General features: G+C 35.5%; 1 protein-coding gene across 7 annotated transcripts in view; it reads left to right on the top strand.

Annotated features, from left to right (window-relative positions):
• The first annotated feature begins 357 nt into the window (after nucleotides 1-357).
• LOC106078736 (neuralized-like protein 2) overlaps nucleotides 358-22,521 on the top strand; it is a 51,545-nt gene continuing 29,381 nt past the window's right edge. Inside the window, exon 1 of one of the 7 annotated variants that reach the window (XM_013239734.2) lies at nucleotides 358-391. In XM_013239734.2, coding sequence (XP_013095188.2) covers nucleotides 373-391 — 19 coding nt within the window. In that variant the 5' untranslated portion in view covers nucleotides 358-372. Of the gene's footprint in view, nucleotides 392-11,848; nucleotides 11,880-14,369; nucleotides 14,651-14,926; nucleotides 15,078-15,289; nucleotides 15,383-22,521 lie in introns of those variants that run through there. The other 6 variants (XM_056036739.1, XM_013239736.2, XM_013239738.2 and 3 more) reach the window with 6 other exon arrangements.

Genomic DNA, 22,521 nt, shown 5'->3' with positions numbered 1-22,521 from the left:
ATAGAAAAGAAGTAGGGCACTTTTGAGCTCCAAAAGTGCTAAGGAAAGAGGAGCGCAGTTTAACATCATGTCTCGGGACGGACAACTACCGGATATGTACAATATGTCAGAAGAGCGATTTTAGATAATCTTTTGGTATTGAGCATTTTCATTTAAATGAAATGTGACATAATGGGGAAATAACTATTTTTGATTACTTGTATAGTTAGGAGTGATTCCCCTTATGTAGTTTATAAAAGGCCTTGCAAACTGTGCTTAGTTGCCACTTGCTCCGGAGTTACCAGCTTGACCACTTGACCTGTTTGTGAATAGTTTTTTTTTTGTCTGTTAATGGTTGTGTGTCATGTGGTACTCGGAGAAGTGTGCCCTGCTATGGAGATCTTTGGGCTAAGTATATCTTTAGTATTATTGTATTTTATATAATGTATTTATTAATAGACATAGCCTCAAATGATTTCCAGGCAGTATATTTTTTTACCCTGGTGTTCTGCATCCTGGGGTACTCCCAAACGTGACATATTTTTGTAACCTTTCTCTGAGGGATTCAAACTGTATTGAATCATCAGATGGACTTTACATATTTTTATAGCCTTGTCTCTGAGTGATTCAACCTTTATTGAATCATCAGATGGGCTTTACCAAACGGATGTCAATAGGTGGGATTCTATGAAGCTTGTAGGCTCATAGGTTTCCCTGAAGCCTATAGTTCATGACCCTTTTTTTTTTTTTTTTGGCTAAAAGTGGCTAGTGTCAGCCTGAAGCTTGTAACCTCAGAATGGTCAAAAGTGGTCATGTGTTGACCTGAGGCCTGTGACCTTTATTTTACTCATGTAAATGTGTATTCTCCAGAATGTGACGATAATGTAACATATGACTAGGGCTGTGTGCCATATTATTTTTGAGTATCTTTTGTTTACTTTTTGTTGTGTCGGCCTGTGAGTTGGTGGCCATGTATTTACACATTTATTTTACTCATGTAAATAAAATTTGTATATATGTTTACCTGCGACTTTGTAAAGTCTTTTGTTGCGTACATTAGTTGAATTGTATACCTGGAGATTATACCTAATAACCTAGGCAGTACAAGAAGGGACCAGTACACCTCTGGACGAACGTGTCAGCACACTTTTAACACTGACCTTTTGATCTAAATATCTAAATCTAACTATAATTCTAATTGAATATTTTTAGCTATACCCGCTAATAGGTAAATTAATTGATCAAAATTTTGTTATATTGAGTGGGGTGCTCTTTAGAATCAATCCCCAGTACTATGTAACATGAGGTACTCTTACAAGCAACCTCATTTCATTTGTAACATGGAACTAGAATGAGGATAAAGATCTACCTAAATTAAACTACTTATTTAGCACTCTCAATATCTATATCTACTAGATCTAGGTCTAAAATATATATTTGAGATAGTGTAGATGTAATTTAGATAAGATTTATATAAAAAAAAAACACTAGATAATCAATTAATAGACTAATTGCAATATGAAATATTAAAATAGTAGATTAGTTTGAGTATTTTATAACATTGTAATATTGACATATTGACAATCTAGACTTTAGAAATAAAAATCTACACTTTAAGCGTAGAAATTAAAATTATAGATCTTGATCTAGTCTAAATCATGGCTGTCTGGTAGTGCGGTTTGCGCGCTGGACTGTCGTTTGGATTCATCGATGGTCCCAGATTCAAACCCTGCCGGCTCCCATCCTCCGTCGCCCTACTGGAGGTTTGGACTACAACTATGAAGGAACATCAGAAACATGTAAAACATCAACATTCTAAACTAGACCAAGAAATTCTAGATCTAGATTCTATAATGATTTTAATTAGATCTTAAATCTAAATCTAGTTTTAAAAATCTAGCTCTAGTGTAAGAAAAACAATCTAGATCTAGTTTTAAAAATCTAGCTCTAGTGTAAAAAAAAATCTGGATCTAGTGTAAAAAATCTAGATTAGATCTAAATCTAGCTATTATGTCTTTTTAAAATGCGAGTCATATTACGAGGTTTAAAATAAATATTACTATACCGAGTTGTTTTAGCATTTAAAGAATTTATTCCATATGACGTCAAAGGAAAAAAATCCACTACGTCACACGACCTAGTTAGAAAAAAAAATCATCTATACGAGCAGCTTGTTGAGGGTTCATAGACATTGGTGCACCGAGTGATTTCTTTTAGCATTTCATTTAAAAAATTAACTCCATATGACGTCAAAGGAAAAAAAATTCCATTACGTCACACGTAGGCCTACTAGTTAGACTAAAAAATTTCTTCTATACGAGCAGCCTCTCGAGGGATCATAGACATTGGTGCGCCGAGTTTGTTCTTATAGCATTTCATTTGATGGGCTAGTTAGACTTTGGGGTTGGGGTTCAACCCCCCCCCCGAAATGTAATCCCCACACAGGGGGGGGGGGGGAAACAGAATTTAGTGACTGATTTTTAGCTATCATTTTGTTTATTTTAGGTGAGATTTTAATACTAAATCATCACTTACCACAGCACAGCCGAAGGGGTTTTGAGTTTAAAACCCCCTACCAGAGGGTTTTGAGTCAAACAAAAAACCTATCAGGGGGATTTGAGATAAAAATCCCCCTACCAGGGTGTTTTGAGTTTAAAACGCCCTACCAGGGGTTTTGAGTTTAAAACCCCCTACATGTGTTTTGAGTTTAAAACCCCCTACCAGGGGTTTTGAGTTTAAAACCCCCTACATGGGTTTTAAGTTTAAACCCCCCTACCATGGGCTTTGCAGTTAAATCCCCATCTTCTATCAACAAACCAAAAAAAAAATGCAAACGACAATCCCCAAATTCCAAGAAAACAGCTAAGGAAGATTTTGATTTTAAAACCGCCTCCAAAAATTACGATAAACCCCCTCTCAATATAAAAAAAAGCAAATTACGCACTCAAAATTCTATGAGCGTAGCCAAAGGGGTTTTGAGTTTAACCCCCACCCCTCCAGTTAGGGTTTGTAGCTAAAAATTACCTCTTCAATATAAAAAAAAGCAAATTACACACTATAAAATCTATGAGCGTAGCCAAAGGGGTTTTGAGTTTAAAACCCCCTGCCAGCGGGGTTTGAAGCTGAAAAATACCTCTTCAATATTAAAAAAAAAAAAAAAAAAAAGCAAATTACGCACTCAAAATGCTATGAACGTAGCCAAAGGGGGGGGGGTTGAGTTTAAATCCCCATTCAGAGGGTTTTGATGCTAGAAAATACCTCATCAGTATAAAAGAAGCAAATTACACACTATAATTCTTCGAGCGTAGCTAAGCTAATGAGGGGTTTTGAGTTTAAATCCCCCTCCTCCAGATGGCTTTTTTTAAAATTTAAAACCCTTTCAGTTGGTTTTGAGTTTAAAATTCCCCTACAGAGCGTTTTGAGTTGAAAACCTCTCTCTTCAATATTATTTTAAAGCAAACTACAGTCACCAAATTCTATGACCGTAGCTAAATTGGGTTTTGAATTAAAAAAAAAATCCAGAGATTTTTTATTTTAAAACCCCTCAACAGATGATTTTGACGATAAAACTTTCCTTTTCAATATAAAATCTAAAACGAAATACAGGCATGTAATTCCAAGAGCGTAGTCAAGAGAGGTTACAAATTTCTACCAGTGGCTGGGCTCCATTAATAAAGTGTGAATAGTCATCTGCCGAAATTGAAAAACACTAAATGTGGCTCAACAAAGATGGCTAAGACAGATTTTAGGAGTCAGTTATAGAGATCGGGTCTAAATCAAAGAAATCCTATGCCGAACTGGGAGTCGAACCCTTAGTAAGGTTGTGACAGAGCGTCGCATGAGGTTTTGCGGGACATGTTCTCCGACAAAATGAATTACGCATTATAAGAGTTGCGGAAACAGCTTGCCGGAAAATGCGCCGAACGGCGAGGGAGGGTCTAAGTCAGTAAGAATAGCACATTAGGTTTTTGAAAAAAAAACTTTTTAATAGGAAGATAATGCACTGTAGATACCTCAGAATATGCATTTTGTTGGCTTTCAATACCAGAAATAGTGCTCGGCGGCGGGGCTTCGCCCCGCGGTGAGGGAGCACTACGAGCTTTCCCAGACCCCTTTGCTAGCAAGGGCGGGGAGTCTACAAGATTTCCACTAATTCCAGGAAGAACCTATTCTAGGGCACAATAAACGTCTTCCGAAAGGGTCAGAATAAAGATTAATTATGTACACACACACATATATATTTTTTTCCGCGGGAAGGGGGGAGGGAATCCCCCCCAAACCCCCCCCCGAAAAAAAATCCTGGCTACGCCCATATATATATATATATAAAAGGATTAAAGACGCTTTTTTGTGTTTTGTCTGTCAATCTGTCTGTCCGTTATGTTAATAGAAAAAAAAAGACTAAAAGCTATTAAAAATCTGATTTAAAATTTAATTTCCATTCCGAAACATCGCATTAGTTTTAAGCTTCTATAATAGATTGTTCCGGATGTTTATATATTTATAGTGAGAGAAAATAAGAATTCCAGATTAATCAAATGCCGTTAGTTAAATTTGTAGGATGGTCAGTTATGAAAATTAGATGTACCATAACCTTATGGAGATTTTTTCAAACCATACTTTGGTGTTAGGAAGTTGTTTTCCTTAAAAATCGGAGCATAATATTAACGATAATTAGATTTTCTAACGTTTTAGCTAGAAAGTTAAATGTAGTGTACGAGAGAAGTGCGATTTTACTTAAATACAGTTAAACTATTTTTCACGAAAAATCCGCAATAACAAAAATTCGTAAATGAGAAAATTATGTGTTTTATTTATTAGAAGAGGGATTTTAAACATTTATTAGCGACGATTTGTAAAAAAAAATAAGGTAATGTAGGTCGATTTCTTTTTCGAAACAAAATCCGTAACATTCTTTACCGTTAAACAACTTTTATTATGTTTCGGCAAGAAAATTTACTGTAAAATAAGTCTAGAAATTGATTTTCAATCATCGTTTCTATTAAATTACTTTCTTATTTTAAAATCCTGAATAACCTGTTGTCGATATTTTTGAAAAAAATAAAATTATTTGACATAAATTTTTTTTAAAGTTAAAAATTCGGAACAATTGATATTGATAAATAAACTATAGTGACGTAGTGTCAAAGAATATAAGTGTAATATTAGTCAATTTTGCGATTTCAAACAATCATTTGACATAATTTATTTTGTATAAAACAATATCCGGAACAACATTATAGTTAATGAAATATAAATCAGTATAGATATTTTTATTTAGCATTTATATGTTATTTACATTTAAAAACTGGAACAATATATTAAAGATCATGTGTTTCTTGCAACGTTTAAGCATGGAAATAAAATCTAATATAAGTAAGAAGAGCAAACGAATATTCGTTGGCATTGATTTGTTTTTCACAAAACATCCGGAACAATCTATTATAGATACTTAAATCTATTGCTATATTTCTGAATTAAAAAGTAAAGGTTAAATCAGATTTACAATAGCCTTTAGTTTTATTTGTTAATCTGATCGTGACGGACAGACCGACTAACAGACAAAACGCACAAAAATAAACTTTTATTCGGATGGGGGCGCTAAACAAAAAATAAATAAAATCTGATTTTTTTAAAAAGTTTAAGGAATTGGTTTAGCACCCGATCATGTTGCGACGTTACGCTACTGCACGAAAATCGCTGCATAAAAAGTCCATTTAAAAAAATGTGCGTGATATTTACATACAAAGTGCATTATTAGCCTTTATAAACAAACAGAAATGTTTTCTTTTAATTTTAGCAGCTAGTTGACCAGAAAAAAAAACATCTTTAACTATTATTTATATTTGTTGTAAACATTTCCTGTACATTTTATAAATATATCTTACTTAGTGATACACAAGAATTGTCCATCTCTGTTAGCATATTGTAACATTGCCTCCCTTACATTTACGTAATTGTTTTAGAATTGGTGTATTTTTATGAACAAATCGCTTGCATAATTAATTTTATAAATTAAACGGTTTGCTTTTAGAAAATCAAAAGTAGCCGTTGCACCTAAACTTTTCAAGCCGCATTTAATGATGAAATAATATTTTTCATATCTCTTCTAGTTTTCGAGATCTGAGTGTGACAGACGGACATTTTGCACAAACCTAATAGCGGCTTTTTCCCCTTATGGGGGCAGCTAAAAATCAAACAAAGCATTAGGGTTTATTAAAAGAAATTTCTATAAATCAAATAAGAACATAAAACTAAAATGTTATTTAACCTTGGTTAGGCCAATAATAGAATATGTATCCTTTGTTTGGAACCCTTCAACTCAAGAAAACATAAAGAAACTGGAACAGATACAAAATAGAGCAGTGAGATTCATAAAAAAACGAATATTTACATTTGGCTAGAGTAAGACCTTTAGTAAAATCACTAAATTTAGAAAGCCTTCAGGACAGAAGACTGAAATGTAAAGTAGCAGTTATACATAAAACACTGAACCATAATCTTCAAATACGAAAACAAAATTTAATAAAATAATCCGAAAGACACAGATAAATGCACATTCCTCATCCCATAAGCTATGACAGATTTGTACCAATACTCCTTCTTTTTAAGTCATTGGTTAATATGCATGACTGAATGCATGACGCGTAGGACGTAATCATCTTCTTTTTTGACGTAACGTCTGTAGGTATTATTTAAGATAAGATAAGTCAAAGCTAAGTCAAAAAAATATTTAATTATTTTATCTTCTATATATATAATTCTCTTCTTCCCTCAACAGTTTAAACAAGAAGTAAAGGAAAGATCACTCTCTTATTTCTGCGGATAGTCTGTCGTTTAAATGTATCAAACCCTGCCCGATCCCATCCCACTTTGTCCAGCGGGAGGTTTGGACTAGGAATTTAACTAATCTAAGTAATCTACTAAACCATTGTGGGGCCCTATGCGAAACGGATTTCGCGGGGCCTAGTTTGGGTAAGGAAGAGTATAATAAGTGAAATTTAAGAGTTTGTATTAGAAAATAAATTCGTCTATGCATTTTATTCATTCTTATCTTATCTTTACTATGTACAGAATTACTTTACGAGCCTTGCGTGTAGTCATACAGTATATCATAATAATTCAGCTTCCTACATAGATCACGCTCAATAGCAAGAATTACCATATGTTTCAATCTATCTTTGAGAATTGTTGACCTCAAATAATTCTTCATTAGTTGAGGCGAGAGAAGCTTCTTTCACCAGATTACACAATTACGGCTAATGTATAATGCCGTTTTTATTTATCGCGCGTAGGATTGGCGTTTTCCATATTGAATGATACCCCAAAATGACAATTTTTGTCTGTATATTTCCGTATATTTCCGTATATTTTAAGTACTATTTCGTATATTTTGCATTTTCGGGAGAATTACAGGAGATCCTGGTAAGTCGATGGAGTGCGCGAGAAATCTGTTTTAAGTTATAAAATGGTTTAATTTAATAATGTATACACCTTGAATTAGCGCGGGACCTATGAAAGTGCGGGGCCCACTGCGGTCGCATAGGTTGCAGTGGGCTTAGGCCTGCCCTGGAAAATAGCGGCGTATGTATCGACTGTAACGGCTCAAGTCCACTGTAGTTCGCTGTATAGACTTTAACGACAGTAGTCCAGTCCAGTTAACTTTACCCTAGTTAACTTGCACACGTCTTACATCGTCTGTATTGACTGTAACGGCTCACTCACGGATGACTTTCACATTAACTCTCTGGCTTATATAGAGTCCCTAATCGCTCCTCCAAAGTTGCACAAACACTGCTAGTATCTCCTGGATCAACACGCGAGGAAACGTCACACCCTGTCTTTGTTTATACATGTAGATTCGAGAGAACACCCGCGGCAGTGTCATCTCGCTGGGGTCACACGTAGTGACCTTTATCTATCACTGATCATTCATAACACTGCCCCCTTCTTAGATCTGCTCGTCCTCTGGAATAACACGTGAGGACACGTCACATCCTGTCTTTGTTTATACGCGTAGATTCCAGAAAACACTGTCTGCTGTGTCATCTCGCTGGGGTCACACGTTGACCTCTACTTGTCACTGCTAATTTGTAACACTGCCCCCTTCTAAGATCTGTTCGTTTCGAACAGATTCCACTTCACCACGATACTGAAGAAACCGATCGACGATCAAGAAGGAAGCTTTGGTGGTTGCCCCCTTCTCAGAGATGTTCTTTCAATCTGGTCGTTGTTCATTTTCCTTCAAAGGAGAACGGAAGCCAAATCCTCATTTTTCAGCAGGTTCTCACAAATGTTTTCATCAGTCTTAGAATGGAAACATCGACCTCCAGATGACGACATTGGGCACTGTTGTCGAGAAAATTCATCAGCATTCTGACGAGTTCGTGCAGCACTGCGCTGAGTTTTACATTTTCAAGCATCTTTTTACGGAGCTTCTTCAGAGATAACCAGGTTCATCACAGTACAGCAATATTCACATGCTCTTCTTTTAAACAACAGCAACTGACTTTGGGTTTGTACGATGCCTGTTGGGTTGATCTTCTCGTACAGTTTTATTTGTACAGTTCTATCTCAGATGGTTACTCACTTCACAGTTCTGGCATCTTACACTAGTTCTGTCCTTCTTACTTCTGACTTGATTATCGTTCTTCTAAAACGTATATACTTCGTCAAACCTATTTTTATGAGGAATGTTCTTAGATTATTCTTTAGTGGCTTCACACTTTCAACTGATTCGTATGGCTTTCATCTTTGGTTTATGGTCCCGGACAGAATCTTTCTAACAACATGGGCTGTGGAGTTTCATCAGTGCAGGTGGGGGTCTATCAGTGGGAGAAGTGGTAGGTTTGTTTTCTAACAACATGGGCTGTGGAGTCTCATCAGTGCAGGTGGGGGTCTATCAGTGGGAGAAGGGGTGTTCTTGTATCTTGATCTTGTTGGAGTCATCCACGTTGCACTCTGCATGTGTCGCTTTCTCCGCCTCCTCCGTTTGATATTTCTTCGGTTGCGTTGATGTCGTTGTCGTTGTTTTACTTTTTTGTCGATCAATGCTGATGGCAGCCACTTAGCTCATAGGAAGGTATTGCATTTCATAGCTGTAGTCATCAAGACTGTTGATCTAACAAGTTGCTTCAGCATTATTCTTCGATTGGTGCAACCTGCAAGCCCACTTGAAGGCAAGTTGTCAAACACGTCATCACCTTCATCCGAGTCTGGCGGACTCGACTGTAGGGCAGGTTGATAACATTCAACGTGCAAAGGTCCATCAACTTCAGCATCAGATTCTATTGTGTTTCCTTGACTTTCACCAGAGCTTCTCACGCTGATCTTGACAGCTGGACAAGCTTCTGTCAAGTCCAGACCTTGCTGGTGTATTTCTTGGCATACACAGTCTTTTTGTAAAGCTACGTACGTACAGTTCTTGTCATGGGTGCAATAATCAAGCTTAGAGTTCCTCTCGTAGACACTGGCAGATAGACAGAAGTCTTTAAGGCCCACAGCAACGGTCTTGGACGCAGACCCAACGTTGTCTTGATCTGTTTGGTTGGTTGAGGTACTCATATCAGGTATATCTGTAGCTAAAGCTTCTGTCAAACTATAGGTCTCTTCTATTGTTTCTTCAGCGGTCTCATTCTGCTTTTCGTTGAAATAGTAACAGCTACCGTCTCTTTTCATTTCTTGTGGGCAACATTCGTTTGGTTTGCTATCACAGTCACAGACAGCACAACCATCCCCAGCATCTCTATCGTAATTGTCTGTATCGCCACATCCTTCGTTGGACAATTGTTCGCTGTTCATATATGGTGTAGCTCTTTCATCTGTAGACTCAATCTGATACTGCTGAGTGTTCAGTAGCTCGTTCATCATGATTCTCGTTTGATCTTTTATCGTACCTGTTTGTTCTTCTGTCTTGTTGGGCGTGGTAGCTATTTGTTCATTCTCATTCATGACTTTGATCAACTGGTTAAATAAAGAAAATCTGGTGTTGATTTCTGATTCTATCTTCTTAATGCTCTCTTTCACCGAGTTCATTTTGTATTGCAAAGTTCTCAGGAGCTCCGTCCTATTAGGTTTGATTTCAAACTGGCAAGTGTCCGGATTCTCATCTTCCTCCAACAGGGCTTGTCTGAGACGTGCTGTTAGTGTTTCCTTATTTCCGTTAAGATATAGACCTCTTTCTCGAAGCTCTTTTCTAAGTTCTTTCATGTCAAGTTCAATAAGAAGTTTGGTGGAATACATTCTAGCCAGAAAGATCCCACTACTGACACCAATTGTTACGTATTTCTGAATCATCTGGCTAAATGTATTAGTAGGCACACAAATAAAAACACTGCTAAGAACTTGACGACTCAACTTTCAGTTTCATATAACTTTAATGACTATTAACTCTAACAATTCTTCACTGTAACATGTAGCGTAGAAGACTGTAAAATATCTGTCAGTTTACAGTTAGCTATACTTCGTTGCAATTCATCTTTTCACTTTGTTGCAATTCATCTCTTCTCAACTTGCATCGAGCCGTATTCCACAGAACAGACCAACGACACACTGTCAATATCTGTTCATTCGTAACACTTCCCCCTTCTTAGATCTGCTCGTCCTCTGGTATAACACGTGAGGATACGTCACATCCTGTCTTTGTTTATACGCGTAGATTCCAGAAAACAGTCTGCTGTGTCATCTCGCTGGGATCACACGTTGACCTCTACTTGTCACTGCTCATTTGTAACACTATTATATTAACCAATGACTTAAATTCTGCCAAGTCACTGGTTTTCCTGGCTAGCTCAGGCAACCCATTCCATGCTCTAATAGCACTAGGGAAGAAGAAGTATTTGTACAAATTTTAGATGAAGTGACCAGGAATGATAAAGGACTTTGGTAACAGAGGAATACTATTAATTCATTAAAAAGACTATTTAAAAAACTAGAAACAATGGATTAATAGATTTTATAGCTATTACAAATATTCAGCCCAAAGATTTACAAAAATATTACTTTAAAATTCTGTAATAATCAATATAAAAAAGCCTACACCTACATAATTTTCCCTTTTATTAAATTAGGGAAAAAATCATAGCAGCATGGGCGTAGCCAGGATTTTTTCGGAAACCCTAACCCCCCCCCCCCCCCCGAAAAAAAATATGTTTGTATGGATGGGTGTGTGTGTGTGCATAATTAATCTCTATTATTATTCTGATCCTTCATTCATTTGGAAGACGTTTATTGTGCCCCAGAATAGGTTCTTCCTGAAGTTAATGAAAAAAATGTAGACTCCCCGCCCTTGCCAGCAAGGGGTCTGGGGGAGCGCTGATAGCTCCCCCAGCGCGGGGCGGAGCCGCCAAGCACTATTTCTCGTATTGAAAGCCAACTAAATGTATATTCTGAGGTACCTACAGTGCATTATTTTGCTATCAAAAGGTTTTAATTCAAAAACCTAATGTGCTATTCTTACTGACATAGTCCCTCCCGCGCCGTTCGGCGCATTTGCTGGCAAGCTGTTTCCACAAAATCTGTCACTTCCCACCTGCTCTGAGGACCTCCATGAAAATGTGGCGCCATGTTGTACTAGGATGTCATCGCAACTCTTATTATGCGTAATTCATTTTGTCGGAGAACATTTCCCGCAAACCTCATGCGACGCTCTGTCACAACCTTACTAAGGGGTCGACTCCTACTTCGGCATTGGATTTCCTTGGTTTAGACTCGATCTCTATAACTGACTCCTAAAATTCGTCTTAGTATGTCTTAGCCATCTTTGTAGAGCCACATTTAGTACTTTTCAATTTCATTGCAATTTATTAATGGAGCCCTGCCACTGGTAGACATGTTTAACTTCTCTTGACTACGATCTTGGAATTAGGTGACTATTTTGCTTTAGATGTTATATCGAAAAGGTAAGTTTTATCGTCAAAATCATCTGTTGGGGGGTATTAAACTAAAATATATCTGGAGTTGTTTTGTTTTTTTTTTAATTCAAAACCACATTTAGCTACTGTCATAGAATTTGGTGACTGTAGTTTGCTTTAGAAATAACATTGAAGAGACAGGCTTTCAACCTTAAAGCGCTCTGTAGGGGGATTTTAAAATTAAAACTATCTTGAGGGGTTTTAAACTTTAAAAAAAGCCATCTGGAGGAGAGGGGTTGAAACTCAAAACTAGAAACCCCTCAGAATCCTCCTTGGCTAATGAATAAACCCAAATTAAATTTATCCCTCCTTAATTTCAAAAAAAGAAAATACAGACCCAAGCATACTACAAGTCCACTTTAGGGAACTACAGGAGAGCTACGGAGATGGTGGCACCATCTACACAGACGGATCCAAAATGGATGGAAAAGTCGCGTGTGCCTGCTCCTTTCGGAACAAAACAATCTCCCGTAGACTCCCCGATGGCTGCTCCATCTTTACGGCCGAATTGCATGCAATATCGCTTGCACTTATGGCCGTTAAAGCATCAGAAAGGAGGAAATTTATAATCTGCTCCGACTCCAAATCTGCATTGCAAGCTTTGAAGCGAATGAAGACTGACATCCCATTGGTACATAAGAGCCTGAAGCTGTTGGACCAAATAACAGCCGACCGTAGGGATGTCACCTTCATCTGGGTCCCCTCCCATGTTGGCATTGAGGGAAACGAAGCCGCAGACAGAGAAGCAAAGAGATCCTTAATCATGCGGTGTCAGGAACCCAAATTCCCTACTCGGACCTGAGACAAAGTATTGCCTCTGCCACCTATCGAGAGTGGCAGAACCAATGGGAGGCTGAGACTCACAGTAAACTCAGGCAGATTGTGGCGGATGTCAGGTGGCGGCCCACATCTAAGGGTCTGACAAGGCGTGGTAGCACGACCATGTCCAGACTTAGGATTGGCCACACCTACATCACGCACTCTTTTGTACTGAAGAGAGAGGAGCCCCCACTTTGTGAGTACTGTGACTCTCGCCTCACCGTGGAACATATCTTCGTTGATTGCCCCAGATACCAGGATGTCAGGGCGAAATATTTTAGAGCCACTAATTTAAAAACACTATTTGATAATGTCGACCCTAGGAAGGTACTGGGCTTTATCCGGGAAGTGGGGCTATCTACGAAGATCTGATTTATGAATTTGTGAACATGCACTATTTACATTAGATTTTTACCAAATAATTAAATTTTTACTACCTTTACTATTTTAACTGTGAATAGACCTTGATTTTAATGATATGACTGTATAGAATCTGGCCCTTGTTGTTTAGAGAGAGAGAGTAGTCCTTAAGGGACTGCAGGCACGACATGGCCTAAATTGTGCCGATGTGCCTCAAATCAAAAAATCAAAGAAACTCAAAACCCCTCATTGGCTTGGCTCAAAAAATTTTAGTGTGTAATTTGCTTTTTTTTTTATATTGAAGAGGTATTTTTTAGCATCAAACCCCTCTGAAGGGAAATTTAAACTCAAAACACCCAACAGGTTAATTGGCTACGTTCAAAGCATTTTGATTGCGAAATTTATTTTTTTTATTTTGAAGATTTATTTTTTAGCTTCAAACCCCGCTGGCGGGAGTTGGGGGGGGGGGGGTAAACTAAAAATCCCTTTGGTTATGCTCATAGCATTTTGAGGGCGTAGTTTTTTTTTTTTTTTTTTTATACTGAAGAGGTATTTTATCTTCAAACCCAGCTTAAGAGGGGTTTAAACTCAAAACCCTTTGGCTACGCTCATACAATTTTGAGTGTATAATTTGCTTTTTTATATTGAAGAGGGGTTTATCATGTATTTTGGAGAGGGGTTTAAAATAAAAAATCTTCCTTAGATTTGCTCTTGGAATTTGGGGATTGTCGTTTGCATTTTTTGTTTTGTTTTATAGAAGAGGGTGATTTAAATGCAACCCCCCCCCCCCCCGTAGGGGTTTTCAAACTCAAAACCCCTGGTATGTGGTTTCAAACTCAAAATTCCTTGGTAGGGGGTTTCAAACTGCGATGGGGGATTTCATTTCGGGGGGAGGGGGGGGAGTGTTTGAACCTCAACCCCCCCCCCCCTGGCTACGCCCATGCATAGTAGGCTAATAAATTGTAAAGATCCCTCAAGATTATTTTGAAGCTGTTTTCTATTATCTTCCTTATTAAAACACATAATTCTGTAACACATTAATGACTTTACTATTCTTTACAATTATAACTGGGAATAGGGTTTTGAAATAATTTGACCTTAACACAGATGACTGGGAATAGGGCTACAGCACAAACACAGTTGACTGTGAATGTGGTTTTTCCCATAGACTAGTTTTTCCCTTTTACCAGATGGTTGGGAATAGGTGCGCCATTGAAAAAATAAAATCTGGGGTCTGGGTATTTTTTAAAAATATATTTTAACTCAGAAATTCTGAGTATTTTTTAGATCTAGATCTCTTAGACATCTAATTCTAGACTGGAGAGCTACAGTACTACTGGCCTGATCTAATCTATAGATTCTATTTCTAGATCTAGATTTACTATGATTTAGATGATCTAGATCATGATTGATACTAGTAGACTAAGACAGCATTTATAATAAACGAGTGGACTAGACCCTATTTATATTATATTTATAAATACTAGATCTAGTTCTAGTATAATGATTGATTCTACATAATAATACTAGAGACTAGAGTCTAATATCGGACTAATAGTAATAGTGAATAGTGAAGTCAAGTAAATACAAAATACTTAAATAGGCTACTTTTTTAAAAATTTTTTTAGCTTGTATCTAGTCTAGATCTATTATGATATTAATATTATTATTATTATTTATTATCTATACTAGATCTATATAGATTCTACTTATATATATATAGTACTTGTACTTACTTAGTACTAAACTACTAGACTATTAGATTAGACTGACTATTACTAGATCTAGTAGTAGTAGTATTACTACTTCAAGTTGAAGTAGTGAGTACTTCTGCTCTACTACATACACTACACTACATTTCGCTACAACTACTACGTACTAGTCACTACTACTAGTACTAGATCTACAATCTAGATTCTACTAGATCCTAGTCACTAGTCTAATCAAGATCTAGCTCTAGAATCTGGATTTAGACTCTAAGTCTAGTCTAAGTTCTGAGTTTAAAAAGTTACTTCAAATTTTATGTTTAACTTTTTTTTTTAGTTTACTTTACTAAAAACTAGATATATATACATATACAGTCATTACTGATTAATAGTATTATAGTTAATTAAGTTAATATACCAGCATCTCAATGGACCTCATTCACCAATCCTAAACAAACAACATTTAGTCATGTGATCTTATTGCTAAAATAATGAAAAAATATGTCACGTGACAACCATCATGAATTAAACATGAGATCGTAAATTATATAGAAGAGATAGAGCACCACGTGGCTAAATGTTGTTTGTTTACGATTGGTGAATGAGGTCCATTATAATGAATTATATAGTATTATAGATCTAGAGTAAAGAGAATAGTTCTAGATTCTAGTCTTTAATATAGAATATATTATTCTAGATCTAGTCAATCAGTCAATCTAGATAATAAGAATATATTTAGCAGCTTGTCCTTAGCTACAAAAGAGTTTTTAAAAGTTATATTACTAATAATATTATTAGTATTAGATCTATATATAGATTATAAAATATAAATTAGATCTATAATTAGAGTATTACATAATATATAATAATATATTATTATATACCCCTCTACTCACTCTAGGCATTAGATCTATTAAATCTATATCTTCTTTTATAATAAATATTATAATATTACCCTCAGGGTAGTCTGTATACTTAATATACTCTAAATATATACTCTATAATAATAATAATAATCTTTATGGTCCGTATGGAAATTTGTCTTACAATTTGTGCATTACACCAAACAAAAAACATATATATAATAATAATAATAAAAAGGCTTGTCATGACTTTAAGTCAGAAGATTAATGAGGAATGCAGTATTTCCCGTGGCATGCAGCCCCAGCTGTGACCTACATATTTTGCCACATTCAGAGCAAGCATAACCATTTTTTGTCTGCTGGTGGATTAAGATTTTATTTTCGCAGTCTGCGTCTGTCCTCGGCACCTGATTTTCTTTTGGTCTCAAATGTGTATGTCTATGTGTATGTAATGTCTTCCCTAACCCTAACCCATGGCCTTTGTGAGTGACCTCCAGCTGTCTCATTCTGAGGCCACATGCAACTAAGTGCTCTCTTCTATGTCAGCTTAGGCAATTTGGCGCCTAAGCTGGTCTTTAAAGCTTTTCCCTGGGGCACCTCTGTTATGTCAACAACCTTTCAGCTCACCAAAAAAGACTGCCTATACCTTTGGTATATGTTTGTCTCCCAGTGCCCTGCCCAGCGTAACTTTCGGACCATAAGAAGTCCCGCTATACTGTCCATACCGGCGTTCGCAAGGAGATATATATAATATAAATGTCATTTGGCTTTTTTCTTGCTAAAAATGGGGGGGGGGGGGGGGAAACAGCGTAACGAGGCATTCTGATCGCATGGCGTTACGGGCTGGCTGTGTTGTTTAATATGCTCTAAATATCTATAGATATAATTCTCTTCTTCCCTCAACTGTTGAAATGAGAAGAAGTTAAGGAAAGATCACTCTCCTATTTTTGCGAATAGTCCACGAGGGGGGGGGGGGAGAACACGTAGTCACAAAATAGCAGGGCCGGAACGTTGTAACCAAGAAATATCACTCTTTTTTTAAAATTTCTACCTCACATTAAAAAAAAGGGGGGCGGGGGAAATAATCTACTCTGTAGTAACTATCGAGGCGACAGAGCACGCTTAAGAGTTTGGACACCATGGAAAGATCACTCTTTTTTTTTTTGCAACTCGGGCGGAGGGAGTTATTCTAGGTAATTTTAGAAGCAAAAATAAAGAGGGAAGTAGTATTCATCCGTCACTAAATAGCAGAACCAGACCCATTGTAGAGCCCTATGCGAAACGGATTTCGCTGGGCCAAGTTTGGGTAAGGATACAGATAATAAGTGAAAATTAAGAGTTTGTATTAGAAAATAAATTCTTCTTTGCATTTTATTTATTCTTTACTACTTATAGAATTACTTTACGAGCCTTGCGTGTAGCGAAGTCATACAGTATATCATAAAAATTCTATTTCCTACATAGATCACGTTCAATAGCTAGAATTACCAAATGTTTCAATCTATCTACAAGAATGGTTGATCTTTAGTAATTCTTCATTAGTTTGAGGCGCGAGAAGCTTCTTTCACTAGATTCCATAATTGCGGGCATTGCATAATGCCATTTTTTTTTATCTAGCGTAGGATTGGCGTTTTCCATTCGTTTATATATTTCAGGAGATTTGTATGAGTTTTCAAAAGATTTTAATAATTTTCGGATATTTCCAGGTCATTTTCGGATATTTTGCAATTTCAGGAGATTTTCAGGACCTCCTGTTAAATTGACAGGAGGTCGCGTTAAATCTGTTAATGTTATAAAATGGTTTAATTTAATAATTTATACACCTAAAATTAGCGTGGGTCCTATAAAAGTGTGGGGCCCACTGCTGTCACATAGGTTGCAGTGGCCTAAGGTTGGCCCTGCAAAATAGTGGCGTATGCTACGCCCGTCGACTAGTTATCTATAATAGATTTAGACTTGCATGATCTAGATTCTTGAATTTTTCTATATATTTTTATTTTTTTATTTGCTGAAGGGGAAGGATCTAGTGGATCTAGATTTAGAATCTACATTGATCTAAATAGATAACATTTCTGTCAATCATAGATCTATATATCTTAGTTAGATAATCTAGATCTATAACTATAATATTATATATATATATATATATATATATATATATATATATATATATATCTATAACTATAATATTATATATATATATATATATATATATATATATATATATATATATATATATATATATATATATATATATGTATATATATACATACATATATTTGTTATTTGTTATAATCGCAGTCAACTAATTTGCATATGCTGCCATCTCTTTCGGTTTATCTATAAACCTCTGGAAAAAAGAAGTCGCCAATAAAACCTAGTCAGTCCCAAAGATCACTGTAAATGGACAGCCCCTTAACCCGGTAGACCACTTCGCATATCTAGGAAGCATAGTATGAAATGATGCATCACTTTAAAGGGCAGTTGATAACCGTCTGGCCAGGGCCAATAGTGCTTTAGGACATCTCCAGGCAAGAGGCTGCCTACAAAAGTCAATATCTACCAAGCAATGGTTCTCTCAACCCTTCTGTATGGATCTAAGACATGGTAAAAGACAGAAAGCAACCAAGACTACTTGAACGTTTTCACCAAAGATGCGCTCTATCATGGACATAAGGTGGTAAGACCACGCTATAAACAGCGATGTCCTTGCAAAGGCTGGTGTGGATGGGCAGTATATAGGGACTTCTTATGGTCTGACAGTTATGCTGGGCAGGGCATGTTTCCCGTATGGGGACGAACGTATGCCAAAAGCAGTCTTTTTTGGTGAGCTAAAAGGTGGTCGATGTAACAGAGGTGCCCTACGGAAACGCTTTAAAGACCAGCTTAGGCTCAACTTGCCTTAGCTGACATAGAAGAGAGCACCTGGTTGCATGGGGCTTCAGAACTAGACAGCTAGAGGTCACTTACGAAGGCCGCTGGATGCACATTTGAGACCAAACAAAAATCTGCTGCCAAGGACAGACGCAGACATCTAAAAGAAAGTCTTAATCAACCAGAGGAATAAGGAAAAAGGAATTTGTTAATATTTTTTTTTCCGGAAATGTTTTTTTTTTTTCTTGAGGTTTTGAATAAGAGATTGACCCTTTATAAAACAATTAGATGATTTAGATAATCATCATATGACATCAGTTAGGCCAGGTTCACATAGAATCGAACTTCACATCCACTTTCACCTATCCCTTTGTCTGCTGAACCGTTGGGGCACCACAAAGATCTGTCAACCTTCTTTCTCCATTCTTCTCTGTATTTGCCTTTGATAGAATTTCATTCTGATATTTTTTCTGAAAATATTGAAACCTGCCTTTTTACCTGCCCGGGTGGACCACCTCGGGGGCTGGATTTGAGTTTGTGTTTCCACACATACTGTCTTTATTACCTTGTTTAAAAGTCATTTTGCTTTTTTCTTGCTAAAAATGTGGGGGAAAAAAAAAAGCGTAACTAGGCATTCTGATTGCATAATGTTATGGGCTAGCTGTGTTAATCTGTAATGAGCTGACCAGTGACGCGTCTACATTGCCTTTCACCCACTTGTGAAATGCGACCTCGTGAATGAAGATGGCTTTGGCACAAGCAAGCATTTCACTTGGCATTATTTTTCTGAAGGCAGCGTAGAAATGTTTTTTTCTTTTCATTGTTACGACTGAAGACACACTAGATCTAGTCTGTAGTGACTATTATCTATAATTAGAGCCTACCCCCCCCCCCCCCCTCCCCCGGGGCCCTCCCTCACCTAAAATTTTCTTGTTGAAACAGTAAGAGTGACTTCGCTTGGAAAGTCCATAAATCATCTAGCTAGAAATAGTATCTAGATTTAGATCTAAATAAGATCTAGTGAAGATAATTCACACCTACCCTGAAAATTCAGTGAATTTCAGTCAATTTAATGATCGATACATCTAATCATAATTTAATGTCTAGATTACTCTAGAAATACGCTAGATTCTAGATTTGTGCCAAATCACTAGAATCTAGTGAAGATTATTCGCTTACAGCTGTGAAAAGCCCCCAAATTTTAGTCTAGATTTACGCTAAATCACTAGAATCTAGCAAAGATAATTCTGTCACAGCTGTGAAAAGTCCACGAATTTTAGTGACTTAGATCAAGAGTCTAGATCTACTGTAGATTTAACAAAAATATTTCGCACACAACTGTGAAAAGTTCGTAAAAGTTATTTGGGTCGTAAAAGCCAGGGAAACTATAAAGAGTAGTTTATGCTATATTCAAACATCTATAGGTCAAAAAATCAAAGTTTGACTTTGACTGCGCATTATTTGATAATGGTTTGACATAGAAAAGAAAATGAAGTATCAAATCTTTTTTAGTTTAAGGAGAATAAGGATGACTACTTAAATTTTTACCCCTAACCTATATTTGTTATTATATTTAAGGTCAAAGAGGCCATGTGTCTTCATTTAATTCAAACAAATTTTTGTCACACTTTATTTGATTCCAAACACCAAAATTTATTCCAAATAGGTACTTCGATAAACTGACCTAGATCCATTTTTTTCTCTCCCAAAAAATGGCTGAAAAGTGTGTCAGCACATTTTACTTTTTTTTTAGGGGTGGTCATTTCCATCAAAGTTTTAGCATATTGTATTTGATTTGAGGACTAATTATGATTACTTTTTGTAAACATAAGATATCAGAGATCATTTTTATTTGCTTTTGAAGCCAATCTGTTAAATTTTTCTTAACAAAAGTTTATGTGAAAGTTGACATTTTTACAACTTTTTTCCTATAAAAGTTACAACAATGCTGTTTGCTACAAAAATTTATCATATTATGAAATGTGTATATTTCAAATTTCATTAAATTCTCTTGGCGCACTTTAAAGATATTTGATATTAAAATTAACAAAGACAAAGAAGGGTAAAATTTAAATAAAAAAAAAAAAAAAATAAAAGTGTTTATGGTTACAACAATCTCACTAATTCTATTGAATTTAGCATGTTAATATATATGTGTGTGCTAAGTTTGAACTTTGTAGCTTGGCGCACTCTTTAGATATTAATTTTCAAAGTTGATGGTTAAAATCTATTTTTAGTAACAACCAACACTGTGATTTACTGGAAATGGTCAATTTCTGTCTATCACGGGCTATTTTTAGAAGCACACATAGGAATTTTTCATTTAGATTAACTTTTATAGTGTTTGAATGCTAGATTATGGAGAGGGAATGTGTCTTTATTATAATGACTTTGTAATCTGCAAATTTTAAAGTAAAAGTTTAATTACTTTAAAAAATAATATTAAATATAAAAAATTTTTTTTTCATATTTTTAGCTCAGCGAACTAATAATTTTTTTTTCTGTGTGTTGTTTTTTCTATTAATATACATGTAAATTAATAGTTAATAAATGAGTACATTATATTTTTAAAATGATGAGCTATTATTGCACAAAAATTCAAGTAAAAAATCTTTTAATAAAAAAATCGCAAGGTTTCTTTTTTATTTTATTGTCCGAAGCAAGAAATTTTTCCTTTACAATCTAATTTTTAAAGCATTTAAATTAAGGCATTTTAAAATGATTAATTGCCAGTGCTCTACAAAAAGGTTAAAACTTTTTTTTATGAAGTTTATGAAACTTAATAGTCATTAAATTTTAGGAAATATTTTTCTGCGCAGTGCTATTTTCATTTATAATTTATAAGAATTATCTATCTGATGCATATAAATAGCTTTTTAAATACAGTAGAATTTTAATTAAACAAAATAAAACACAAAACAGATCTCTGATTTGTTTTATTTGTGATTTTTGGGCTCATATGATGACAAAATCACATATATTTTTATTTTTTGTTGAAGGCTTTTTTATATATTAATTAACTTTTTTTCAAAGATTTTATTGCTTGGTCTTATTTTTTAAATTTATTTAACAGAATGCTGGTTAATGTAAAAGAGTGTGAAGTTTCAACCCCATATCTTTAAGACTTTTTATAATACAGTTAATTTAAGTTCAACTGTCAGTTGTTTCGGTCACAGATTTTTTTTTTTTATTTACAAAGGCTAAAGAAGGCTCATTTTTGGCCACTAAAAATTTAATAACTTCCCTCACAATTAACTCAGCAATATAAAATTGGTATCATTGGAAAGCATTTCTCAAGCTCTATCTAACTAAATAGGTTCCATTGCATTGTGATCATTTTGAAATTTTTATCGAAGTACCTATCCAAAGAATCTCTATATTTTGACATCAAAATTTTAATTCTATTTTAATATTAACTAAATTTTAAGATCCCCAGACATAGCCCCTCACATGAAATAATAATAATAATAATAATAATAATCTTTATTATCCGTAAGGAAATTTGTCTTACAATTTGTGCATTACATCAAACAAAAAACATTATAACTATAAGAAACCAAAGTGTACATTCACACCAGACTCACTCATAATTTACATGTGACAAAGTTTATACCAGATTGTTCTTATTTAATGATTTGATTGCCAGGGGAACAAAAGAGTGCTTGTGATGGTAAAATCCTGACACAAAGGGTGATTCTTTATTTCGAGGATCTTGTTAGCTTTTTTATAGATGTTTGTCTCAAACAACTGCCCAAATGGGGTTTGTTTTTTGCCAATGATTTTGCCAGCAGCATTTAGGATTCTATTAAGCTTATTTTTAATGCTCAGATTGCCATACCAGGCAAAGATGTTTTCAAATTTTGCATAAAAACGAACACAAAAAAATAAAAATTTGAACACACTTATTCTACCAAAATTAGGTCACTGGGATAGTGACTTCTACACAGACTTTTAGACTTATTTTATGTTTGCATGATTAGATTGTGTTAAATGTTTGTGTTTTTTTTT

Source organism: Biomphalaria glabrata, chromosome 7 (genome assembly GCF_947242115.1).
Source record: "Biomphalaria glabrata chromosome 7, xgBioGlab47.1, whole genome shotgun sequence".
Lineage (NCBI taxonomy): Eukaryota > Metazoa > Mollusca > Gastropoda > Planorbidae > Biomphalaria > Biomphalaria glabrata.
Note: the sequence above shows the minus strand (reverse complement) of the source record. Positions and strands in the feature narration are given on the sequence as shown.